The following is a 22,946-nucleotide window of genomic DNA, read 5'->3' as shown; positions in this document are numbered from 1 at the left end:
AGAAAAGAAAGATGGTGTGAGGAAATAATATTTAAAAATCAAAATTATGCATGACTTATTATTTTTATTTTTATTTCATCCTCCTATATGAAAAAATTATGAAACAGTAGTGTTTCTAGATGCTTAAATAATAAGGTTACCCGTCCCGAGGCAATGGTGCAACGGTAGGACATTCGAATTGTGACTTAGGGATCCATGGTTTGATCCCTAACTAAAGAATATTTATAAGAATTTTTTTTAGGCATGATACTTATTATTATTATTATTATTAATGAAAAAATTATGAAACAGTAGTGTTTCCGATATGAAATTTATCATTAAATAATAAGGTTACCAAACTAATGGTTGAGCAGTACCATTGCAGTTCAGGGCCCAATCCAGCCGGCAAGAGAGCCTGGGCTATTAGAGGCCTTAGGCCTATAACTTTGAATGTGAAACCCAAGACTTTCTTCCTATGGAAGATAGAATTGAACAAAGATAGAATTGTAATTAAATAAATAAATTTAAATAATTTATTAAATTAAATGAATAAAATTGAATATATATACGAGCTTAACTTATTAATATTTATAAACAAAGATTGTAAAATACTCACGATCAATAAAATTTATGAATAATATTCACGAACAAAACTCGTGAACTATATTCACCAATAAAATTCTCATCAATATAATATATAAAAAATAAACTTTCAAAATGAATAAATAAATTTATATTATTAAATTAATAATTAATCAAAAAAATTTAAAATTATAAAAATTTTAAATAATTAAATAAATTTGAATTGAGAGTTTGATGATATAAATTAAATTTAAATCAAACTCAAACTCGTAAAAAAAATCAAATTAGGTTTAAACAATTATTTCAACAATTTTAAGTTCAACTTAATATTACTTTATCAAATAAAGTTGAAAGTATGAAATTTGACTAGACTTACTTAGTTTACAGCTTTGCTAAATAAGTTGAAATTTTCATTTGAGGATTTTTTTAATCTAAAAATTAACAAAGAGGATTTAAAATTTTAGAAGAATTTGAAGGAAAAGACTAATATCAAAAATTTAAATAAAACATCAAAGTCTCTACTTCACAAAATAATTTTAAAAAATGATACGAGGAGTGGCATGAAGGTGTTTTTTAAAAATAAATAAATAACCCATTTTTTATGACGGGAAGAAATCTAACCGCAGGTGAGGCGATCCACCGCCATTGCCAGCTCTCCACAAGCTCGCATCCACGTCTGGCTCTTAACGCACGCTCTTCAAATATGTCCTCTCCACGTCTGGCTCTCCTTCGAGGCGCCGGACGGATCGCCGCCCCCCTCCCAAAACGGGGACTCTCCCTTCCTCCCTCTGGTTAGTGCTTCCTCCCCCAACTCCCGTCCTCCTCGTTTCCTCCGTCAAAATCCAATCTTTCATCAAACTTCGCGCGCTTGGTCTTTCATCACCGGATCTTTGCATGCCCTGAAGCTCTTGCGTGCTCGAATGCGAATCTGGATGCTCGCTCGCGTGGGGGACGCCACCTGTTCGGTGAAATGCGAGTCTACACGTTTGCTATGAAATTCGAGGCGCTCGGGGAGAATCGCAAGGCGGCCAGGGCGGTCTTCTGAAACATGAGCTGCTTTCCTTGTTTCTCGTCCAAGAGGAGTGCCTCGAGGAAGGAACCGCCTGTGACAGCGGATGCAGAACAGGATGAGTTTGGTGAGCTTCTCTTTATCTTGTCTATCCTATAAATCAAAGAACACAAATAATTTTATCGGTTACAACTGTTGATGATTTTCTACTTTATAAGTTTGAATCTATTACCTTATCATTACCATCTCCACAAAAGCTCAGCTACATAAGTTTTAAGTATGTTTGTTATCGATATGCAGATAACACACAAAAGAACACCAACGTCCCAATACAAACTCCAATGCCCCTGCCCAGACTGATGTTGGCAATGAAAGTAATGGAGTGAAAACGTTCACATTTCGCGAGCTAGCCACAGCAACCAAAAATTTCCGACCTGATTATGTTCTAGGCGAAGGGGGTTTTGGTAAAGTCTACAAAGGTTCTTTAGAGAACTCTGGACAGGTGAAAAGTAAAATCATAAGCATAGTTAAACTCATTGTATGTATGATGGCTAATTATATGAACATGGATAGATGTCTAATGCCTTCTTTCTTGTTAGACCGTGGCAATTAAGCAACTAGACAAGAATGGATTAAACAAAGACTTCCTTACTGAAGTTAAAAAGCTTTGTCTTCTCCATCATCAAAATCTCGTCAACATGATCGGATACTGCGCAGATGGTGACCAAAGGCTTTTAGTATACGAGTTCATCCCTTTGGGCTCCCTAGATAAACATTTGCTAGGTACTTACAAAGATTCATTGTTCTAAAAACAACAATATGAATTGCTTGTTTACATAAGATTTTGGTTGGCAGACCTTCCATCTAGCCGACAACCTCTCAGCTGGCACGCGAGGATAAAAATAGCTTATGGTGCCGCACAGGGTCTAGAATATTTGCACGAGAAAACAAATCCGCCGGTTATCTACCGCGATCTCAAATCGTCCAACATCTTGCTCGACGAAGATTTCTCACCAAAGCTTTCTGATTTTGGACTATCAAGATTAGGGCAGATGGGTGAGTTGATGGGTTCTTATGGCTATTCTGGACCTGAATGTACAAGTTCAGGAGAAGTATCTGTGAAGGCAGATGTGTACGGCTTTGGGGTGCTCATGCTGGAACTAGTAACCGGGAGAAGAGTCATCGATACCACCAAGCCCACACACGAACAAAACCTAGTCTCTTGGGTATGCCCCCCTCATTACTGTCTGATAGAGAGACCTTAATCAATCTTCTATTATTTCTATCTTGTTACTTCAACAGGCAACGCCAATGTTCAAAGATCAAAAGCGATACCCGGAGCTAGTCGATCCACTTCTGGATGGAGAGTTTAATTTGAAAGAATTGAATCAACTTGTTGCAGTCGCTGCGATGTGTCTCCAAGAGGAGTCCGCAGTTCGCCCCTTAATGACCGATGTGGTGATGACGCTGAGCTTTCTTACGACAGGGTCTGGTCCGACGACCCATCACCACCCAGATGGTAGCTCTGGGGATTGATGGCATTCTAGTGGATTCATATTCTTTTACTCCTATGCATTCTCTTCTACGTTGCTACAGAATTAGCAGCTTGATGCGGGAGATAAGATAATTAGGCTGCAGCCAGGAAGATGTTTGTTTTTGTTTGCTAGTAAATTTACGGCAGATTTGTTGAAATGAACAGGAGACAGCGTATGCTGTGCTATCCACAATCGATTTATAGAATAAAATTAGTCTGATATTGTTAGAAAATCCCACTGTTGATTCTTTGGATCAGTTGACATCTCAGAGTTGTTCTTGTTCTCTTATTATCACACAGTATGAAGCCTAAAGTCCTAAATCAAATGTGCGAAAAAGGACGCTTGTTGATTCTTTGGATCAGTTAGACATTTGTTCTTCCTATCACACAGTATGAAGTCTAAAATTCTAAATCAAATGTGTGAAAAAGGACGCACTTGGATCGTCCGAGCAGGGTTGCAGCGAGCCGAGCAGTTAATTTTTAAAAAATCATTACTGCTAAACTATTTTTTTAATTATAAAATTGTTGATATTTTTAAATTGGTTCAGTACTCAAACAGGTCATGCCTAGTTAGTTCCAGGAAACAAGCTTCGTTAGGTGCTTATATTTCCGGCCCTGAGCACACGCCATTAATGACCAAGGTCTATGACACAGCTAAGTTAACCAGGCTTAAATTTTTATTAATAACAAGCAATCAACAGATGAACTAATACTATTTCCCTACACAGATTACACCATGAATTATGCAACCTAAATGCATACAAAAAGCTCACAATAACATTTCTTCCCGACGTGGCCAAAGGCTGGAGCATCGACATATATGGCAGCCATGGAACAAGCGATGAGACCTCTGCTTATCCAAAGTTTTACTTTTCCAGCTCCTGGTGCCCGTTCATATCACTCTTCATAGTTTCTACATTTTGCTCCCCGTCAACGGATTCCTCTGGGTTATTCTGTTTGCTCTGGAAAATAAATGCAAGGATCGTACTCATGAAATGTGATCATCCAAATGCAATGAGATTAGATATGAATGGACGAGAATCCCCAGTTTGCTGTTACGCAACGGCCATATATTTGCTATACAGATCTTACTAGCCATACATGTGTAATCTTGCTTTATGAAGCTTATTCAGCAGACAACAGGGTCACAAAAACGTACAACAATTCAAGAACTATGGCCGAAGGATAGAATATAGCTTTTATGTCACAGAATAATTATAAGAGGACTCACCTTGTTCGATTACTGCAGTTAATTTTAACTACATACTGAAAAAGGAGCTCAGTTCTAGTAAGCTAAGGCAGTCATCTGATGTGGATGTGGTGTAATAGATGGATTGAATCAAAAGTATGTTCTCATAACAGTATAATCTTTTAAAATCAAGTAAACAAAGAAACTCAACAAGCACATACCTAACGACGTCTCATTGGCATTTGAATGCTGATGGAAGTTTTCCCATTTAGTGTCGTGCATTATTTCTATGTTTTGAGTTCACTACATTTCTAGTGACACTTCACTAGAAAGCATAGCTAGTGATGGGGTGACGATGTCCAAGGGAAGGGAGAATTATGGTGGCAATGGATGGTAATTTGATGCACACATAATTTTAAAGAAGAGTACAATGAAGTTGAGAGTGGCATTGAATGCACCAAATCTAGAGCTTGTTGCATATGCTCTGTCTTGTATCTATGTTATATTTTGGACAAAAACTAATGTGATATTGATGGCATCAAATCATAGAAAAGCTGTAATGATTCAAGTTCACCAGGAGAATTTCACTAAATCACAAAATAAAATTATTGGAGAACAAATCTACTTGTTTCATTTAAACATTTGAAGCTTTGCTAATGGAGAACCGTGCTTTGTATTTAGTGAATTTGTTTTCAGGTAACAGTCATGTATTAAGCAAACAAGTCAAAAAGTTCCTATGCAAATTAAATGAAGAATTTGCTTGTGCAGGGCTTACCTTATTTTTGTCGCGCCAACCAAGAACAAATGGCCTAGAAAGCAAGCTTATTTTTCTGGGAGGAATTTCCTGAGATGAGTCTTGACTTGATCGCACAGATGAATTATCTGAACTTGGTGTCCTATACAATAGCAAAACTCACGTCAAGGTACTGCATGTTGACATCAGAAAAATGAGAAGAAAGTCTGTGGAGTTAAATTAATCTTAAAAGAGATGTATCAGGGAAAAAAACAAGGAATATCATGTTGTGGGAACCATAAGATGCAAAGCAGAAGCTATTGGACTGGTACTTATTTGTGCCAGCAGCACCTTGAGCATGCTTTTGTTACATGAATGACAATGCTCAAGGAAAACCACAATAAGGATATTTTAAAAAATTGGATAAGTTAAAGGAAATTAAAAAAGGATAGTTTGAGGCATCCCTTAGTGGCACATAAACATATATTGCAATAACCAGAAAAGTTGATTCTCCTCTAACCACAAAGAGGTCAAAAAAGTAAAATCAACAAGCACTAGTTTATTGTGCCTACTTTGGAGAGTTCAGTGCTTTGAGCTGGCTAGATTGGTATTGCAATGTAGCTTCCAGCATCGTCTCTGCCATTACAGCCCTGTTCTCCATTTGCGCAAGTAAAGACATCGCTTCTTCATATTTTTCCTGCATATATCTAGCAAGAATGGATTAAAAGTCCCCGATGCAGAGATCACCTTCAATAATCAATGTTTGATGACACAGATTTTTCTGGTAATTAGATAACTGGGAAGCACCATCTATAATACCAAAATGGAGAAACAAGATCATAGTAAAAATTGTACAAGGAAATTCAAATGCATACTATGATTGGTAGTCATAATTAGACATGGTGCGTAGGAGGACAAAGAAAGGCGTGTAAGCAAACATTTTCAAATTGTCATCTTAATATTGTGAGATTGACTAAACATTGTTTCCAAGAAAAGTTTTGCAAAAAAAGGTCTAGTAACACAAAATGATAGTTCCTTAGAAGAAAGGAAGGGATAAACCCCAACAGAACAACAAGAAGTGGGATCTGACCCAAAACTTGTGCAACTCAAACCAAGGCCGTGCCAATTGAACTAGCTCAAACTGTTATTCTACATAGAATAGTTATTTCTAAGGACAAAAATATGATGAATAAACTAGGAATGCCTATTCCTTACTTTGGTTCATGAAACAAAATAGATGGATCATTTTCATTTCTATATTTGGTTTGTAGGAATGGTATAAGTAATAAAATCGTTGTAATGATATAAGATCCCTAACAATAATAGATAAACAGTTCATTTAGACCAATCAACCCATCCAACTCATCTAGTTCGCACAACCTACCCATTCTGCACGACATGTTTGTCCAATCCCATTAGCGCCGCTAATCTGTGGGTCTGGTTGGTTTATTGAGTATGCTAAAAATATGTATTTATTGTAGAATTTGATAGAGTAGTAATACATATTCCTTGAATGAAATAAATAACAGTCAAGAAAGATGATTAGGGAATAATTCAATGGAAATTGGGTTTTCAAGTTAATAACCATTTAGTTCAACACTAAAAACATCTTTCCACTCATCCTAATCCGTACAAACAAAAAGGCAATCTAACTTGCTTTCCTTGAAAATGTTTTCCTCCCTAGGAAGTAGTTTCCGTCAAATCTATGGAGCCTAAGCTAGAAGTTGTGTTACTAAACAAGGATTGATTATATAAGCATGTAACTAAAGAGAGGCAACAGTGCTGAAGAATTGAAATTTACTTGTCATTCAAATAGTTGGTATAGTTAATAAGAAGGTTAATGCCCACAGCAAGGCTTAAGTGTTCTCAACTTAATCACGAGATAAGAATTAGTTAAACTAAAGGCACCCAAGATTAGTTGTTGTCCATATTGTAAGTCAACAATTGCAGAAATAATGTTCAACAGATAAGCTGAGAGCTGTATTAACATGACAGGACATAAAAAAACTAATATGTGGCTGCTGAGTGACAATGACCATAGTATGATTAGTCATATAATCCACCAATAGCCTAATACCTTAGAGGTTGGAAAGTATATAGGAGTGCAAATTTTGTTGTACCTACAATAATTAAACAAAAGAAAATTACTTGAGCCATTCTTGATTTTTCTAAATTAGTCATCCACAATGCTATCGGGGCTGCAACTTTCAAGTGTAATGTCAAACATTAACAAAGTTTGTAATCTAAATCTTCATCTTATTTAACAAGACAGTACTCCCTAGCATATGCTGGATTTTCATTTCCCAACTTCATGAGCCATCTCTAGGTCATTTGTATATATTAACCTTAGTTGTTAGAACAAGGTATGAGTATCCAAGCTTGGTCAAAACAATGAATCAAGGATGAGAATAACCTGCAAGACATGAGCAGAATGCCTCTGAGCAGCAGCCTCTTGCTCTGCAAAGAGGCGAGCATCTTCTGTAACCTTCTGTTCTTGCTCAACCCGCATCAATATCTTCAAAAACCAAAGTACATTATTTTTCTATGATAAATAATTAACTATGATGGATAGTGTGAAAGGATATCATCATATATCAATATGCAGATGAACAAAGGCAGGATGCACCTCAAGCATTGCACGTTCTTGTTCCTGCTTCTCTGCTAAAGCCTGCTGTAACTCAGCTATCTCATGCTCCAATTGTTCAACCTATTATTGGCAAAGAGAAGCATAGGCTTTGGTATGGAATGAAAAAAACGTGTTCAAACAATAATCCAATTTTATAAATGCTGCTAGTGCGATGTGTGATTGCACCTTTCATTAGAAATCACACATCTGCAGAAAGTCTATCATATAGAAGTTGTTGAAGAATATTAATTATTTCATTCAAGACCTGATTATTTGATTCTTAAAAATATTGATATTTGTTGTATGAAATAATCAGTATGTTCAAAGAATTAGTCCAATTTGGAATCCTGTAATGCTTGGATGTATGGCTGCACCTTTCATTAGGTACCACTTGTCTGCAGAAATTATACAATGTAGTTATTTTTTGAGAACTACAAACCATTCCATTTAAAACCCGATTATGGAATTTTTCAAAGATATTTTTATTTATTAAATACTAGAATGCTGCAGCGTATTTGATAATCTCACATGCACTTCAAAACTGATTAAAGTACTCTCTCTTCCATCTTATGAACATAATGCACAGCATTTGACCCTAAGTGTAGGGAATTATTACGAAGGAAGTTCGTCTAAAAGATAAGACTATTCAATCTCGTCAAAGATCTGTTAAAACAAGATGGTATTTACTAAAAAATTAAATATGATATGAACTAATATATTCAAACTAGTCGAATATTAACTGGAATATGAGATCAATGCACATGCATAAAAACCTTTAATATCACAACCTAAAAACAGTTTTAATAACATATTATTCTAGTAGATGTTAAGGATTTAAATTAAGACAAATGGTGAGTAGTATATACCAAATTCTTGAAAGCAATTGTCTGGTGGAAAAGGTAAGGTTCTAGCTTAACAAATTAATAACATGAATAAAGTCAATCTATTGTCTACTAAAATTTGAAAAGATTAAGGCAAAATGCTTCTTCATAAACTCCTTTTTTCATCCTTTATGCTATGGTCTGACAGTAGTCAAAGAAAAATTTGCATGTGATCACTGCAAGAAAATTTAGCAATTTTAATACACTAAAGCACTATGTCCGTTGAAGTCAGTGCGCTCATTCCAGCAAAAGGTGGTTCCTTATTATAGAAAAAGCATGAATCCTTTTCATTCATGAAGTTTACCTGTCATTAATAAGAATTAGTTGCCATTAGAAACATGCAACTTCTCTTTGTTGTTGTCTAAAAGGAGCTAAAAGATAAAAATAAACTGTTATAGGAAAAGCTTTAGCTTTGGCAAAGAAAGTTGTATGAGGTTTTTGTTATATATAGATATATAGAAATACTCAATTCAGAGACAAGGGAGTTAAGAGATAACTAGAGGGAGAAAGAGAAAAATAAGAAGCATGAAAATTATCTTTATCTCAAAGAAAGCAGGGAGAGACAAAGATAAGGAAAATACCTCAAACAGGAAATTGGAGAAAGTGGAAGTGAAAGAACTGAGCAGGGGAATTCAAAAGGTAAAATAAAAGGGTGTTGTCTACGACAATTGTCCTCAGATGTCATCACCTAGATAACAATCAATTCCTGCAGTAAAGACCCTTCTGATAAAGCAGTGCTTGCATTGAGATAAAACTTTTTAAAGTCATCCCGACTAACTTAAGCACTTTTATGATCAGTACAAAAAAATCAGTTGATTTAGTAATGCTATAACAAGTTTCAAAGTCACATAAATGATGAATTTTTTTATTATATCTTGGTTGGTTTAAATTCTAGTATTTTATGAAATGTGCACCTAGGCAACCAGGTTCTTGCCCATTGTGACTCAAGTGGTTCTTGCCTTAGCAATGGTCAGTTAGAATTGTTTTTTGCATTACTTAAGGCAATCAATATTAATGACCTCAAGAACATGTGCACATTATATTGGGGCCCTTCTTGAGAATGACAACATCCTAGAAAAAAGTATGATATATAAGTTTAAACAATTGTAACAATGCAAAACAAAAAATGAGTAGCTTGTATTACTTTTGCACTCAAAAGTCGTCTATTGTCTTGCTTCACCATCTCCATTAATGCAGTCTCCAACTCTTCAGCTCTATAAAATGGCAGAAAAAGAACAACAGAAACTTAGACTCGACATTAAGTGCTGAGATGAATTAGATATGAGAAGGCTCGTTAAGATTGTGTCAGTAGATCATATTTAATTTAACATAAATCTAAAATCATTCTCTAGATGGTTTCAGGTTCTTGCATTTTCAGGATAAACTAGCAGTTGCAATAATTTAATAGCTAAAGGAAATATTTAAAAGCTTAGTGTACAAACACAAACCTGAGGGTGGCAGATCTTTTCTCCTCAAGCAATCTACATAATTCCACCCTTAACCATGTGGCCTGAAGAAAAAAAAACAGAACAAATTTCAAAATAACTCCAGGATGCAATGGTTGTATATCATGATCGTACAGTATTTTCAATTCTTTGGATTCATTGGATCAATAGATCTTATATTGGAAAGATGGACCACATGTGTATTTGCAATCCTATTCTCTTTGCCATGTACAAATTCCTAAGTAAACCATCAAGATGATATCAGTAAGAATCTTTAGTTACTGCTATAGCAAATGGAGGTAAATGATATTAAATCTACTCTATTCGAAGTTTGTATGTCTGGTAATAGGATTAGTTCACTTTTAAAAAAATTGCAAAGTTAGACAACTTCTAAGATTCAGAAACTAGCAGAGAGATCCATCTTCTTCAGTTTAATTTCTTTCTCTTCCTGAACTGATCTATTACATTCCATCGATCTGTAATTCTCTCAAAAGAAAGATCTCTGCAGCTATCTACCCTCTTGTTCAATTTGACATGAATAGCATTTAGAACAATGGACATAGAAATAAAGAATATTAGTTTAATCACCCAATGTAAAATCTACTCATGTCTATTCACGATGGGAAAATATACATGGTCACAGTACTTGTAAAAAGAAAAGGAGGCAAGCAATATCCCACCAGTTGACCAGATTAAATTTCTAAACAAATATAGCTGAAATTTTCATTCCATGCAAGTTAAAAGCTAAGAATGTACTTAGAGTGAGGTCATAAGAACCACAACTAGCCTTTGAGCTTGAGGTTAGAGCACAGTGTCTATAGTATTTGCATCTACAACAATCATTCTTGTAGTTTATAATACCGAATGGTATTTGCCGAAAAGTATCATTCTAGTTGCCGAGAAAACTTGCACAATTCAGAATTGAGTGACACTTCTCATAACTCAACCTCCGACTTTGTATGTTGGTCACAGGAAGGAGATGAAACTAAAAAAGAAAGAAGAGGGAAAGAGAAGCCTCAACAAACAGTAGTGACAGGATAGAAAGATTCTATTATGATGACTCATACTTCAGAGCATTAGTTATGTGGGTCCTAGAAAAATATAAAATTAATCTGATGCTACAATAAGTAATGTCCAATCCAATGCATGATGCTTACTAAATATAATCATTAGTTGAGATATTTTTTATAGGATTAGAACTCATTTGAGTTTATCTCAGAAAAGTTTCAAGCATGTCGAAGGATGGCATGACATGATATGGAAATCCTATAATTCTGGAAGGAGATTGAAACTCCAGCATGGAAGGGCACTTTAAACATTGATTGTTCCTTTTACAAAAGGGTAAACATTTTTAAATTTTAGTTAGCTTTTCAATTTAATGAAGCCATCATATTGTGTAGTGAGTCAGTGAGTAGTAAGTGTTTGACATTGTAATAGTCAAAAGAAAGTAAAAGAAGAAATACCTGCTCTTGAAGATCTGGTAGAGAATCCAACTCTGCATCAACTGTCAGAGTACTAAGAACATCCTCACAATCTGTCAAATCAGACTCGATAGATTGGATGTCCCCATTGTTGTTTGCTTCACCAACATTTTCTTTAGCTTTTGCTTCAGATACTAGTGGTCCATTATCACGCTTGAAACTATATAGCTTAGTTGCAAGACCTTTAGAGTCTTTCCAAACACGAAGCCCTTTAGACCTTTCCTCCATGGCAGCAATCACTGATGGTCGATGTTTGTTCCTTAATTCTTGTAGTTTTATCTCATTTACAGGTTGATATCCCATGCAAGCGGTCAAAACAAGCTGACTACTGTCAAAAGTAGAACCAGCAAGTGACTGCAACAACGTTACAGCATCTCCAGCATCCTTTGTCGTTACAATTGCAGGACCTAAACATATGCGTAAGAAAAGAAAAGTCCTGTTGTTAAGCTCACTGAAAATTTTAAACTACACTAGATGTCAGTTTCCAATCAAACTTTTCTTATATTATCAAATGGATATTAAAAAAACATTAGATCAGTACCATATAATTCCATCAAAGCTAATGCTGTGCGAAAAAGCATCTCTCTACTTCCCTCGAACAAAAGCACATCCCAGACTCGAAGAACTATACTTTTCCAACACATCACAATTATAAAAACAGACATTTTATTCTAAATAATAAATAAACAATGATAAATGTTAAATACAAGATTCAGAATGTTGAAGTAATTAAATAGTTGCAAATAAGTATCACATATATGACATAAAATAAAACCTGACCACTTTCCCAGGGAAGCATATTCACAAAAATGGAAAGGAACCATGGTCCTGTAACCCATGCCACCTGCACTCCAAGATAATCCAGATGATTCACTGGAATTTGATACGAAAAAAATTAGATGAGAATTGTGACCAATAAAATATGCTTGTTAATACTTCAGCTTTCCTTTAAAAAATATGCAAAATTGATCAAGTTACAGGAAGTTAGAACCTAATTTTGGAAATCTTTCACGGACTAAATCCTCAAAAACAAGTTGATCCACCTGGGACATATATGAATGTTTTTATGTCAATACATCAACAAGAAAAGCCCTTTTACTAAAAGAACTTTGTAAATGGAAAATACACTTGAAGGTACTAGCAACAGAGGATCACCTGAGATTCAATCATTTCCTCGGAGTAGTAACCATCAAAATAGTCATCAATGATACCCAATAAAGTCCTGTGGTTATTTCAAGTAAATTAGAACCAGTTAATCTGTGATTTATATATAGTTAAGGAACAAGTCATTTCTTGCAATGCTAAAGCAAATTAGTCAAAATCAACAAGGTTTCTCGCTACATGTGAAAAATATATCCTTCAATAAATCTGAAAATAATGGTGCAGCTTACCAAAATGCATTTTCTTCAGGCATCAGCAAAAGAAGTAATCCTGCAAAAAAGTTCATTGCCTGCAATTCATGCCAAATGATATAACTCAGTTTAATGTATTAAAAAGGAACAAAATAGGATATCTATAAACTATTAAATGGGGATGTGCATCCGATATTTGCTGAAGAAAAAGTGCTGATCAAATTCAGAATGGGATGCGCAAAAGAACATAAACATCAAGTCTGGTGAAACTCATTGCAAACCTATTTAGAAAAGAATAATGTTAAAGACGAATGAGAAGCTAGTAGAAGAACACACCTGACAATAACCAACAGATGGATTATGCCGAGCATATGCAGTGAGTAAGCGCCTTAAAGCATTTCTTCCATTCTCATCTAAAGCAGGATGACCAGGGAAAGTTCTAGGCAGATCCTTGAAAATGGAAGCAACGCATTAATTTAAGAGTAGTAATCTTACTGTGACAAGTGGCTAGGGATTACATAAAATAAAAGATAATTCTAAAGATTATGTTGGTAGCAACCTTCTCTATCTGTCCTTTCCATTTTTCAGCTCCCTGAGAAATCCTTTTTTTGACTCCATTCTCATCCTTAAGCATAGAATCAACTTCTTTGCCATCTGTATTATTTTCTACATCTAGCAAACTATTGTAATATCCTTCCACCCTACGTGCTCCAACACCAACAAAAGCTTGCCATAGCTACATGTTGCAGGCAAAGATTAATATTGTGAAAAGAAATGCAATACCAAAAGTAGATGCAATAAGTGAAATACACCTCTCCTCTAAGAGCCATCGGGAGCCCCCCACGGACCAAGCACTCCAGTTCTTCTTTTGTCTGTTCTGGTACCCCTTGACTAGAGATACTCGTACTGGAATCAACATTTCCATCATCTCCAGAAGACACCTCCTGAACTAGATCAGATCTTTCAATATCATAAAACTCATCTTCTGAGTCTTCTGAGATCTTCACCTCTTCTATAGGTGCAAGGTTTGGCCTACTCTTTGGAGCAGCTTGATCACCACCTTCTGAGTTTTTCCTTTTTACCCGGTGACTCATCATCTGCTCAATGGCACTAAGGGATGGACGGATCCGGGCCCAAGTTTGGGCACAACGAATTTTTTTTTCCTCTTCTGATGTCTGTTTCGTGGAGCGAACCTCATCAATGGCATTGCAGTCGCTAGTCTCATTAAGAACATTATCCATTCCAGACACTATGGCGGCTTCCAAATGCTCCCTAATCCTCCTTTTCCCTGCTGATAAGCCATCAGTGACTTTGATACCAGAACCAGACAACCTCTCGAGGAAATCATTCCACCTCTCCGATCTCTCTTCTTCCTCTTCCTGCAATTAAACGCACCAAAATTTTTAAAACTGATCCACAGCATCATTCCACCAAATAATACAAGTAAAATCCATATGCCATCCTTACGTTGTAAATATTTGCATACTCTCGGTATCTCTGCAAGTGTTGCGGCCGCACTGCAAACCCGTAGGCATCCCTGCTCACATCTCCACCACCAAGACAAAACACATCAATGAAATCTCAAAAACTTCAAAACCCGAGGATCGCTCTTAAATATCAATAGATTACAACCCTAGAATAAAAAGGAATTGTCCTGAATCTACCTCAATTCAGCTGCCATAGAAAAGGAAATGCTTAATCCAATCCAAACACCTCAAAAGAAACTCCAATCACATGACCCATCGACTGATTTCTCAATCAAGCTAAAACCCTAGATTCCAGAAGGGGATCTAGGATGTCGATTCGCGAAGGAATCATCCACGATCGGCTAATTTTTTTAATTTTACAAAAAAATTTCGGAATCCCCAACGCGAATCAATAATAAAAATAATAAAAAGTAGAAGCACGGATCGTAACTACATTGCCCAATTCGGTCTCAAAGGTACAGGAACAAAAAGGACACGGGAAAAAAAAAGTAGAATAGCGAAAAAGGGCCGGAAAAGAAACCGGAACGGAATGAGAGCGGAAATCGCGGAGTGCATAAACCCGCAAGGAGAGGAACACGTGGTGGCGATCCCCCGCGCCATCTCCACCAACAGGAACAACGACGCAGGGCGATGGAGGAGGAGACGGATCGCTGCTCGTCGCTTACCTCTTGTGCTCGAACGTGATGATCGGAAGGCTCTTCCCCTTCATCGCCGCTCGATCGCCTTCGCCTCTACGCGTGGATGCGCGAGTAGGAGAGAGACTTCGGAAAGATCTTGATTGAAGCATAGTAGACCCAGTGCCACTGCCGGTCCGTTACTCATTTATGAGACCTAAATATTATATTGAATCATTGATATTGTATTCTTCTGCATTAATATTAAGTATACAAGATGAAATTTTAATTTCACCCCCATAATATCAAAAAATCTCACTTCATCCTATATAAAACTCAAATTTCAAACTAGGAAAAATATCATCCTCAGATTTTTTATCTATTTTTGCCCTAAATTCTTTTAGAATAAATTGATATGTTTTAAATGGTAGGATCTGTAATAGCAATTCTGATAAATTTTGGATACCAAAGTGAAAATTTTCTAGTTTGCCGAATGATGACATGAGAAAAGGCCCTGACTTCCAAATAATAAATATTCGTACTCGTTCTAGTGACACCCAGTGACTACCATAATAGTCATTCGAAAGACATGCCCACATGCGGAACCCAATTACTCCGAGTAAGATCGAGGAACTATTTTCGAATCCACCCCCTTTTTCTCTTTCTTTTCCCTATATTTCTGTGCAAAAAGTTTCTCTTTTTAACACGCTCACTTGCCTGCTCTGCTTATATGCAGATAAATTATGTTCCTTTTGTATACTTCAAAGTATGCGGCGGGATGTCTATATAATTTTTCATATATTTAAAAATTGAGTCTAAATTATAGTGAATTATGAGATTAATTTTTTTAATGGATGATTGATCTAATGTTGGATTGTTGAATCGTTCATTATGAGTACTTTTGAATTTTTTTTAGATGGTCAATAAAAATTTTTTTATGAAATTAGATTAGTCATCTCAAAATTAGTTGGTTGGATACCTAATTAGTTGATCTGAATGGTTGGATAATCTGATATCAATTAAAAATAATAATTATAAGACAACTTCAAAATTATGATGTGATAATAAAAAGTAGAATGAATTTTTTAGACGATAAGGATTTAAATTTTATCCAGGGCATATTAAATATGGAGAGTTTGAAAATTTTATGATACTGAATCATGCATCGAGATTGATCTGTGCTTTTTGATTTATCTAGATGATCGATAGAAAATTTTTATGGACTTAATCGATTGCCTCTAGGATTAGTTGGATGTTGGATATTTGAATTATAAAAAAAAAAGTACGTTAAAATTATGATCAATTATTTTATGAAACAAAGTGTGTTCATAAAAAAAAACTTTGTCACACTTATTTTGTTATTTTTTTCCAAAACATTTTAACACTCTTATAAGAAATAGAAATGAGTTATTAAAACATCATAATTTCGTATAAATTTCAATTTATTGTCAAATATAAATACTAAAGTCATTTTTATATCAGTCAAACTAATGATTAATTGATATTTGACATAAAAAAAAGATAAGAATGCAATTAATGTTGTTTGGCCTTATCCACTTGTTATAACGTGGAAAAGTTATTAAACTAGCAAAATCTCTATATTTTATTTTAAATTTAACATGATATTTAAAATAAGATGACAAACTGTGTAAGTAATGAAGCATGTGGGATATGAATAATGATCATGTTTAGTGGAGGCACTGCATACATGATGGCTTCACATAGAACACTTCATAAAGTAAGTGATAATATAAGAAGACTATTGATTGATCTTGGTAGATGAGATGCATAATCTTTGAAACACATGAGAACAAAATAAGATATGTGAAATTTCATTTTATCATTTTTTAGTTAATGTCAAATGTATATTATCATTAATATAAGCTAAAAGAGCTAATGACAAAACTGTCAGTGGCAGCAATAAAATCTTACAGTTGATACTGATGCTGCATTTGACTGATTCTTCCACCTGAAAACTTGAATCTTTGAACCAAATAACCAAAAACACTGTCAAAATTCACACTTCTAAAGTCACAAACTTCTGAAAATAACAGTACAGGTTTCGATAAATAAAGAAGCCAAACTATGTGGAAACTTGAAAGTTATGCCCATGTTTCACTGACAATTATATCGCCTTAGTTTAATAAACTGCAAGTGTCCACAAGGCGAATGAATTGTTCATCAATCTGAGTATGTTGTTCCTCAGTTGCTCATTCGTCTTCTTCGGTGTGTAGAGCTGAATGGGTTGGGTATCTCCACATTACATCCCCCCATGTGCTTTCTCCATCTGTTACCTCTTTCACGACTGAAGCTACCTCATCAATGCTGATACGTATCTGCTGCTTACTATCCCTCTCACGGATAGTTACACTTGTCGTCGAATCAACAGTAATGGCAAGTGGTACTCCAATCTCATCTGTCCTAGCGTACCTCTTCCCGATTGAGGTACCTGCAAGGTTCCAAGAGAAAGACAAATTGTACATCAATAGTTTGTGTAAAGTTAGCAAATTGATTAAGCTTATATAAGAACACATTCTTGATCATAATTTAGGTCAAAATTAGAGTAGAGTTTGTTGATTGTTCAGTCTACTGCTTCCAAAGTACCTGTTATGTCTATGATATGTGAAATCCCGGCTGCTGTAAGAGACTTAGCAATGATTTTGGCAACATCATCGAACTTTTGTGATTTGATCAAAGGGAAGACAGTGCATTTGATAGGAGCAACAAGAGGAGGGAAACTGAACACATTCAACTGCTCATCTTCTGCTTTGCTTGGCCTTGTGTAAAAAGAATGCTCAAAAAGACAGTAAATTATTCGTCCAATTCCAAAAGATGGCTCAATAACAGAAGGAGTGAAGACCCTTTGGTGTTCTTTCTTCTTTTCCATGCTGATAGACACCATCTTCTTTGTAATGGAAACAGTTTTCCCAATGGTGCATATATGGAAATCCATTTCGCCTTTAGATTCCAAAGTGGCTTTCATTTCCAATGCTTCCTTTTCACTCATGGCCTGTCCACGGAGCAATTTGGCACTATCAGAAATTAAATTGATATAAATGTTACATACGGCATCACAATTGTCATAAGCACAAACAGACTTTGTGCTTTACCTCCAATGCTTCAACCACCATCTTTTGGTTGCCCTTGAATGCGAGACCAAGTTCTTTCTTTGATGGTACGATAACAAGTTTCTGAACCACAAGCAAGGAGAATCAGAAATACTCAATCTTGAAAGAGAGGGAGAAATAGCATCTAGAAGTCTAGGCCAAAGATAGCTCGTCAATCTACATGTGTCAGTCTCCGAAATATCCATGCAAAAATAATAAATTTCCAAATCAGAAAACAAAAGAAGAACAGCTTACCTCAACCTCTCTAGGTTCTGGGAACTTCTCATGGGCAACCAGTGGAACGCCACTTTTCTCCTGTAAACAATTTACAATAACATAGGTACCCATAAAATAGAGTTTTGTAAATCTTCCCATATAAATGTCAGAAATATGAACTGGAAGCTTAGTATCCATGTAGAAGGTGCTAATTAAAAATTCAATAAACACTATTCATAATCAGGCTAAAAAAGTACACTTAGATCTAGATGTGACTGAGCATTTGCATGCTTGCCAAAAATATTCTCCCATGGTGTGTGGATGGATATGTGCTTAAAGCTTTAATTTTCATAAAATTGTTGAAAAAAAAACAATATTCATCTTCAACCATAATCAATCTTACAAAATTTGCTAATACAAGCAGACATGAAATGACATAAATATATATTATCAACATAAAATGAACCAACAAGCCTATATTTTCATTTCTTGAGCAACTAGCATAAGAAAGGAGAATACAAGAGGTGTGAGTCACTTAAGAAAAATAAGGTATGTACCATGATTATTATTTTTTAATCCGTATCCTCCTCAGAATAAAGTAAAAAAATTTAATGGCAATAGCATTACAATTATTGCTCGTTACATGTTAGAACTTGCTGCAGCAATCATTAGGATTCAGACTTACTGAGTGAGCTCGTAAATCATAAGCAGATCTATCAGCAATCCCCACGCATTCAATCCAACCATAGGAACACTCTATCTCTGCATCCCAACAGTCAGCAGCATAGTGAGCCATCTCATTTGGCAGGTGTTGCCTGAAGCGTAATCGTTCTTTATCAATCCCAAGCAGTGTTAAAAAGAGGTATACCCTCCCTATGAAGTAACCAAGTGTTTCATTGTTGACAATTCCCTGGAGATAGAATCTTGGAATTTCAAAACTAGAACATAAACTCTGAAAATAGGGCAGTGGCAGCACGAGTAGAGACAAACCTTTGAAACTGCCTCACCAAGAACCATAGGCTGTGCTGATTTACCTGCTAGCTGCTCCTCCCTAGGGAACATAAAAAATTCCAACTCGGCAACATCACCAAACTTGGGGTGAGATTTGTCATTAGGATCTACAAAATGCTCAATCTCTGCTAGAGTGAATTCACGAACCCTTAGAAGACCTTGGCGAGGGGAAATCTGGTCAGCACAGATAACCAAATACTGTCAAATTAACCAAGAAAGAAATATGGAGGAATCTAAATCCTCATGCAGCAAAGATAAGAATAGCTAACTTATTCCCAAAAAACATTGTGGGGACATCAACTATCCACAGAAGAAAAACAACAGAAATACTGAATGGAAAAGAATGACAAAATTAATACATAGGAAAGGTTAACCCCTATTATTAAAGTGGTGAGTAAGTAGCTAGACATCCCAATAATTACAATAGTTAAACAAAGGTAAATACTCAGCAGAGCATTTGGTGTAAGTGTCAGATATTTTACCAAATCAACAAGAAATTTGGTGTAAATGTCAGATATTTTACCAAATCAACAAGAACAATGAACAGAGACAGAGAAGATTTAACTTAGTTTACTTTTGAACAATTTATTCAATATGCTCCAGTTAACCTTTATGCCAAAACCCATAGTCAAAAGTAACCATATATACACAATGAGTTAGAGCCACACCTCATTTCTGAATGCCTGACCAATTTGAGCTGCTGCAAAAGGAAGCTTATTCCCATTATAATAGTACAAGTCTTTAAAGTTCACAAAGATTCCTTGTGCTGTCTCTGGTCGCATATACCTAAAACCAACACACACATATAACAGAGATTACTTCTGATGTATATCAAACGTGATGATGATCTAAGATCAGTTCAAAGCTAACCCTGGGCTCAGGCCAGATGGCCCGATGGAGGTTTGGAACATAAGATTGAATGGATAAGGATCAGAGAGAAGATTCTTCGTATCAGGAGCTGTGATCCCATACTCCTTCAGCTTTGCTCCCAATTCCTCAGCGGAAAGGTCATCCAACACTGCTAGGACATGCCTGAGCTCTGCGGCCTTCTCAGAAGACAACGTAAGGTCCTTCTCAAGCTTCTCCTTGCAAAAATCCTTGAGTAAGTGGTCAGCCCGGTAGCACATCCCTGTCTTCTCATCTTTCACCATCAGGTCTGTAAACTTTTCCACATGCCCAGATGCTTTGAGGACAATCTCAGGTGTGACACATGGGCAATCAACCTCCAGCATGTTCTCCTCCAGAACAAAATGCTAAGATGAAAGGCAATAAAATTGAGCGAGCTATATACAAGCAATTCAATGCCCAAGAAACAGTTGAAAGCAGCAAAATTAGAATCACTATATCTACATACTAAAGCATGCTAAAAATCACGAGACTACCATAGATCGGGTCCAAAAATGTCAATTTGACATAAAAACAAATCCTTTTTGTTGATTCCACTGTCTAGACAGGGAAATTAGATGACTATGAGCTAATAGACACTATTGTGTACTATAAAACTACATTCCACAGATCAGCCAAATTAGGATCTAGTGGTGCCAAGATCGAGGATTCAGCTTCATTACCTGGCGCCAGAAGGCGAGCACATTGGACTTCACGGCGCATCCGGGAGGCCCGTAGTCGTAGAGCCCTGCCACACCGCGGTAGATCTTGAAGGATGGAATGTAGAAGAGCCTCCGCTCGAGGGTATTGACGACGGCCTGACGGAAAGCTTCCCTGCTTGCAGAGGCCCCATCGGTGTTGCTGGAGATGGCCGCTTGAAGGCGGCGGGCAGCGGCGCCCGCCTCCACCTTGAGCGCTTTGAGGGCCTCGACGGCGGCGTCGATCTCGGCCTGACGGGCGTCAGGACGGGACTTGAGATCGCGTACGGTCTCGGCTTGGGCATCAACTGAGGCTTGCTTCTCCGCCAGAGCTCGCCGGAGGTGCTCCTCGGATGCGGCCATCGACGGCGGAGGAAGAGAGAGAGAGGGTTTTGGAACGACGTGGAGACGCGGAAATCGAAGCGAAGTAATTAGTGCTAATAATAAAAAGACAATTTTGCCCACAGCTTGGCTAATACTATTAGGCAAGGGCCCAATGGGCCACATGTGAAACTTCAAAAACATGTCATTTAGGCCCAATTTGAACCACTAACACACATTTGGGCCCGGCCTTGTTGATAAATCTCGGCCTGTATCAAATTAACTACTAATCTTTTAAAAGCAAATAATAATTTCCATAAATGGCTGTTTTAATGCGGCGTTCGAAATCTACCTCGCTAAAAAACACGATCTTTCTCTTCATTTTCTCCGTGCTGACTCTGCTAAGTATAATAGCGTGTCAAAAGAACTCGTTGGAAGTTATCGATAAGATCCCTCTAATATCTAAGTCATCATAAAATCTTAGATAATATAAAAATAAAAAATAATAAAAAATAAAGTAAAATAGATTATAAAACTAAATTTTACGTAATGTCTTTTTAAAAATCCTCCTTCTCCTATCTTATATAGGGAGAAAAGTACAAACTCATTTCATTAAAGGGTATCATTGTAACTGTTGTGTCTTTTAGGGTTATGATAATTATTGTATTCCTTCGTGTGCTAATGAACTGAGGTCTGAAATATCTCTCATCAATCATATTTTAATAATACTTATCCAATTATTACCTCATGAATAGTTCATTTCTTTTCATTCAAATAGAATATGATTATAATGTTCTTAGTGTTTGCTTTTGAGGGGACCAAATTAGGCCCCAAAGGCTCCTTTTGGTGCCAAAATATCTCCCTAGATTTTGGGTGCCAACACATTGTGGTTTGTGGGGAATCAAAATCACACTCTTTTAAATTTTATAATGCCATATGACAATATTTTAATATTATAAGTTTTTTTGGTAAGATCATATTTTCCATAGTAATTATGTGGATTTAATATATTTAAATAAATAATACAAACCAAATAATTGGTTAGTTTTGATAAATATAAAAAATTTAAAATATTAGTTGTTCTATCAGAAATTATTTATAAATTAAAGAAGAAGATTCATCTTTAGAATTAAATTAATAATAATAATAAATTCGGACTCAATAAATTTTTTTAATTAAAAAATTTTAAAATTAAATGAGTATTTAACTCTGATTTTGATTGAAGAGAGAAAATTTGAATAGATAATTTTGTAAGATCCCAATGAGTTAATTTAATGAAGTGGGTAAACGTGCACACATGCCGGATAGTTTTATATAATTTATGAGAGATGAAGGGGGCAATGTGGAAAAGGTGTGCGTCACGGATGACGCATTTCGAAAAGGCACCATTAAAGAGCGACTAAACAAAGGATTAAGGATGTTTATTGTTTAGTCCAATAATAAAAAAGAGATTAGTCCAATAAGATTAGAGGGCCGACAACACTTAGCTATCAATATAAGAGACCGTCTAATTAAGTATACGTCGCATTTAGGAATTCCTAATCTCTTGGAAGGTTAGTGGCGAAATTAATTAAGTCCCCTATTTTTTTTTATCTTAAGCATAAAATAATTAACTATTGTTATTTATTTTGTGATGTTTGATATGATCGATAAAAATATTTAATTTCAAATTTCTTTCTATTAATCTACTGCAAAGTCAACCGTTAACAAGTAAGCGGCGGGAGGAGTCAACGTCCCTAATGTGAACCCAAATCGAGAAATATCTCGACGATGTGGGCCACCGTCACTAGAGCATT

At 35.9% G+C, this 22,946-nt stretch overlaps 2 protein-coding genes and 1 pseudogene across 3 annotated transcripts; 1 reads left to right on the top strand and 2 right to left on the bottom strand.

Annotated features, from left to right (window-relative positions):
* Positions 1-1,609: 1,609 nt before the first annotated feature.
* Positions 1,610-3,223, top strand: LOC141814428 (putative serine/threonine-protein kinase PBL25; annotated as a pseudogene).
* A 536-nt stretch (positions 3,224-3,759) lies between these two features.
* On the bottom strand, positions 3,760-15,089 carry LOC141814424 (uncharacterized). Of its 2 annotated transcripts, XM_074702389.1 has the most exons (18): positions 14,964-15,089; positions 14,279-14,348; positions 13,624-14,190; positions 13,371-13,547; positions 13,148-13,261; positions 12,851-12,909; positions 12,615-12,681; positions 12,451-12,502; positions 12,240-12,332; positions 12,001-12,084; positions 11,442-11,866; positions 9,982-10,043; positions 9,678-9,747; positions 7,653-7,733; positions 7,440-7,541; positions 5,599-5,723; positions 5,069-5,189; positions 3,760-4,066 (listed from the first exon to the last, which is right to left on the bottom strand). In XM_074702389.1, the coding sequence occupies exons 1-18, from the start codon at positions 15,083-15,085 to the stop codon at positions 3,971-3,973; spliced, it is 2,487 nt and encodes an 828-aa protein (XP_074558490.1). In that variant the 5' UTR covers positions 15,086-15,089; the 3' UTR covers positions 3,760-3,970. The 2 variants fall into 2 exon arrangements, with proteins under 2 accessions (XP_074558490.1, XP_074558491.1); XM_074702390.1 differs by lacking the exons at positions 3,760-4,066; positions 5,069-5,189; positions 5,599-5,723; positions 7,440-7,541 and adding an exon at positions 9,553-9,604.
* A 1,818-nt stretch (positions 15,090-16,907) lies between these two features.
* On the bottom strand, positions 16,908-21,228 carry LOC141814425 (glycine--tRNA ligase, mitochondrial 1-like). Its single transcript, XM_074702391.1, has 9 exons — positions 20,815-21,228; positions 20,117-20,499; positions 19,915-20,032; positions 19,226-19,420; positions 18,921-19,145; positions 18,275-18,334; positions 18,023-18,103; positions 17,517-17,922; positions 16,908-17,361 (listed from the first exon to the last, which is right to left on the bottom strand). Exons 1-9 carry the CDS (start codon positions 21,190-21,192, stop codon positions 17,123-17,125), a joined length of 2,085 nt encoding a protein of 694 aa, XP_074558492.1. The 5' UTR covers positions 21,193-21,228; the 3' UTR covers positions 16,908-17,122.
* Between the last annotated feature and the right edge of the window lie 1,718 nt (positions 21,229-22,946).

This window comes from Curcuma longa, chromosome 21 (genome assembly GCF_044706935.1).
Source record: "Curcuma longa cultivar G26 ecotype Majalengka, Jawa Barat chromosome 21, ITB_CL_G26_1.1, whole genome shotgun sequence".
NCBI classification, from domain to species: Eukaryota; Viridiplantae; Streptophyta; class Magnoliopsida; order Zingiberales; family Zingiberaceae; genus Curcuma; species Curcuma longa.
The sequence above is the reverse complement of the archived record's forward strand: the minus strand, read 5'-3'. Positions and strand labels throughout refer to the sequence as shown.

Bases quoted from the DNA above. Each gene is read 5' to 3' on its own strand.
- LOC141814424 (XM_074702389.1), bottom strand. From the start codon at position 15,085: ATGCTTCAATCAAGATCTTTCCGAAGTCTCTCTCCTACTCGCGCATCC. The intron at 12,910-13,147 runs GTGTGTTCTTCT...CATGAATTGCAG, and splicing joins CATCTGTTGGTTATTGTCAG to GCAATGAACTTTTTTGCAGG. The intron at 7,542-7,652 runs GTGCATCCTGCC...TGGTTTTTGAAG, and splicing joins AAGAACGTGCAATGCTTGAG to ATATTGATGCGGGTTGAGCA.
- LOC141814425 (XM_074702391.1), bottom strand. From the start codon at position 21,192: ATGGCCGCATCCGAGGAGCACCTCCGGCGAGCTCTGGCGGAGAAGCAA. The intron at 18,335-18,920 runs GTAAGTCTGAAT...AATTGTTTACAG, and splicing joins ATGATTTACGAGCTCACTCA to GAGAAAAGTGGCGTTCCACT. The intron at 17,362-17,516 runs GTACTTTGGAAG...GGAACCTTGCAG, and splicing joins ACATATCATAGACATAACAG to GTACCTCAATCGGGAAGAGG.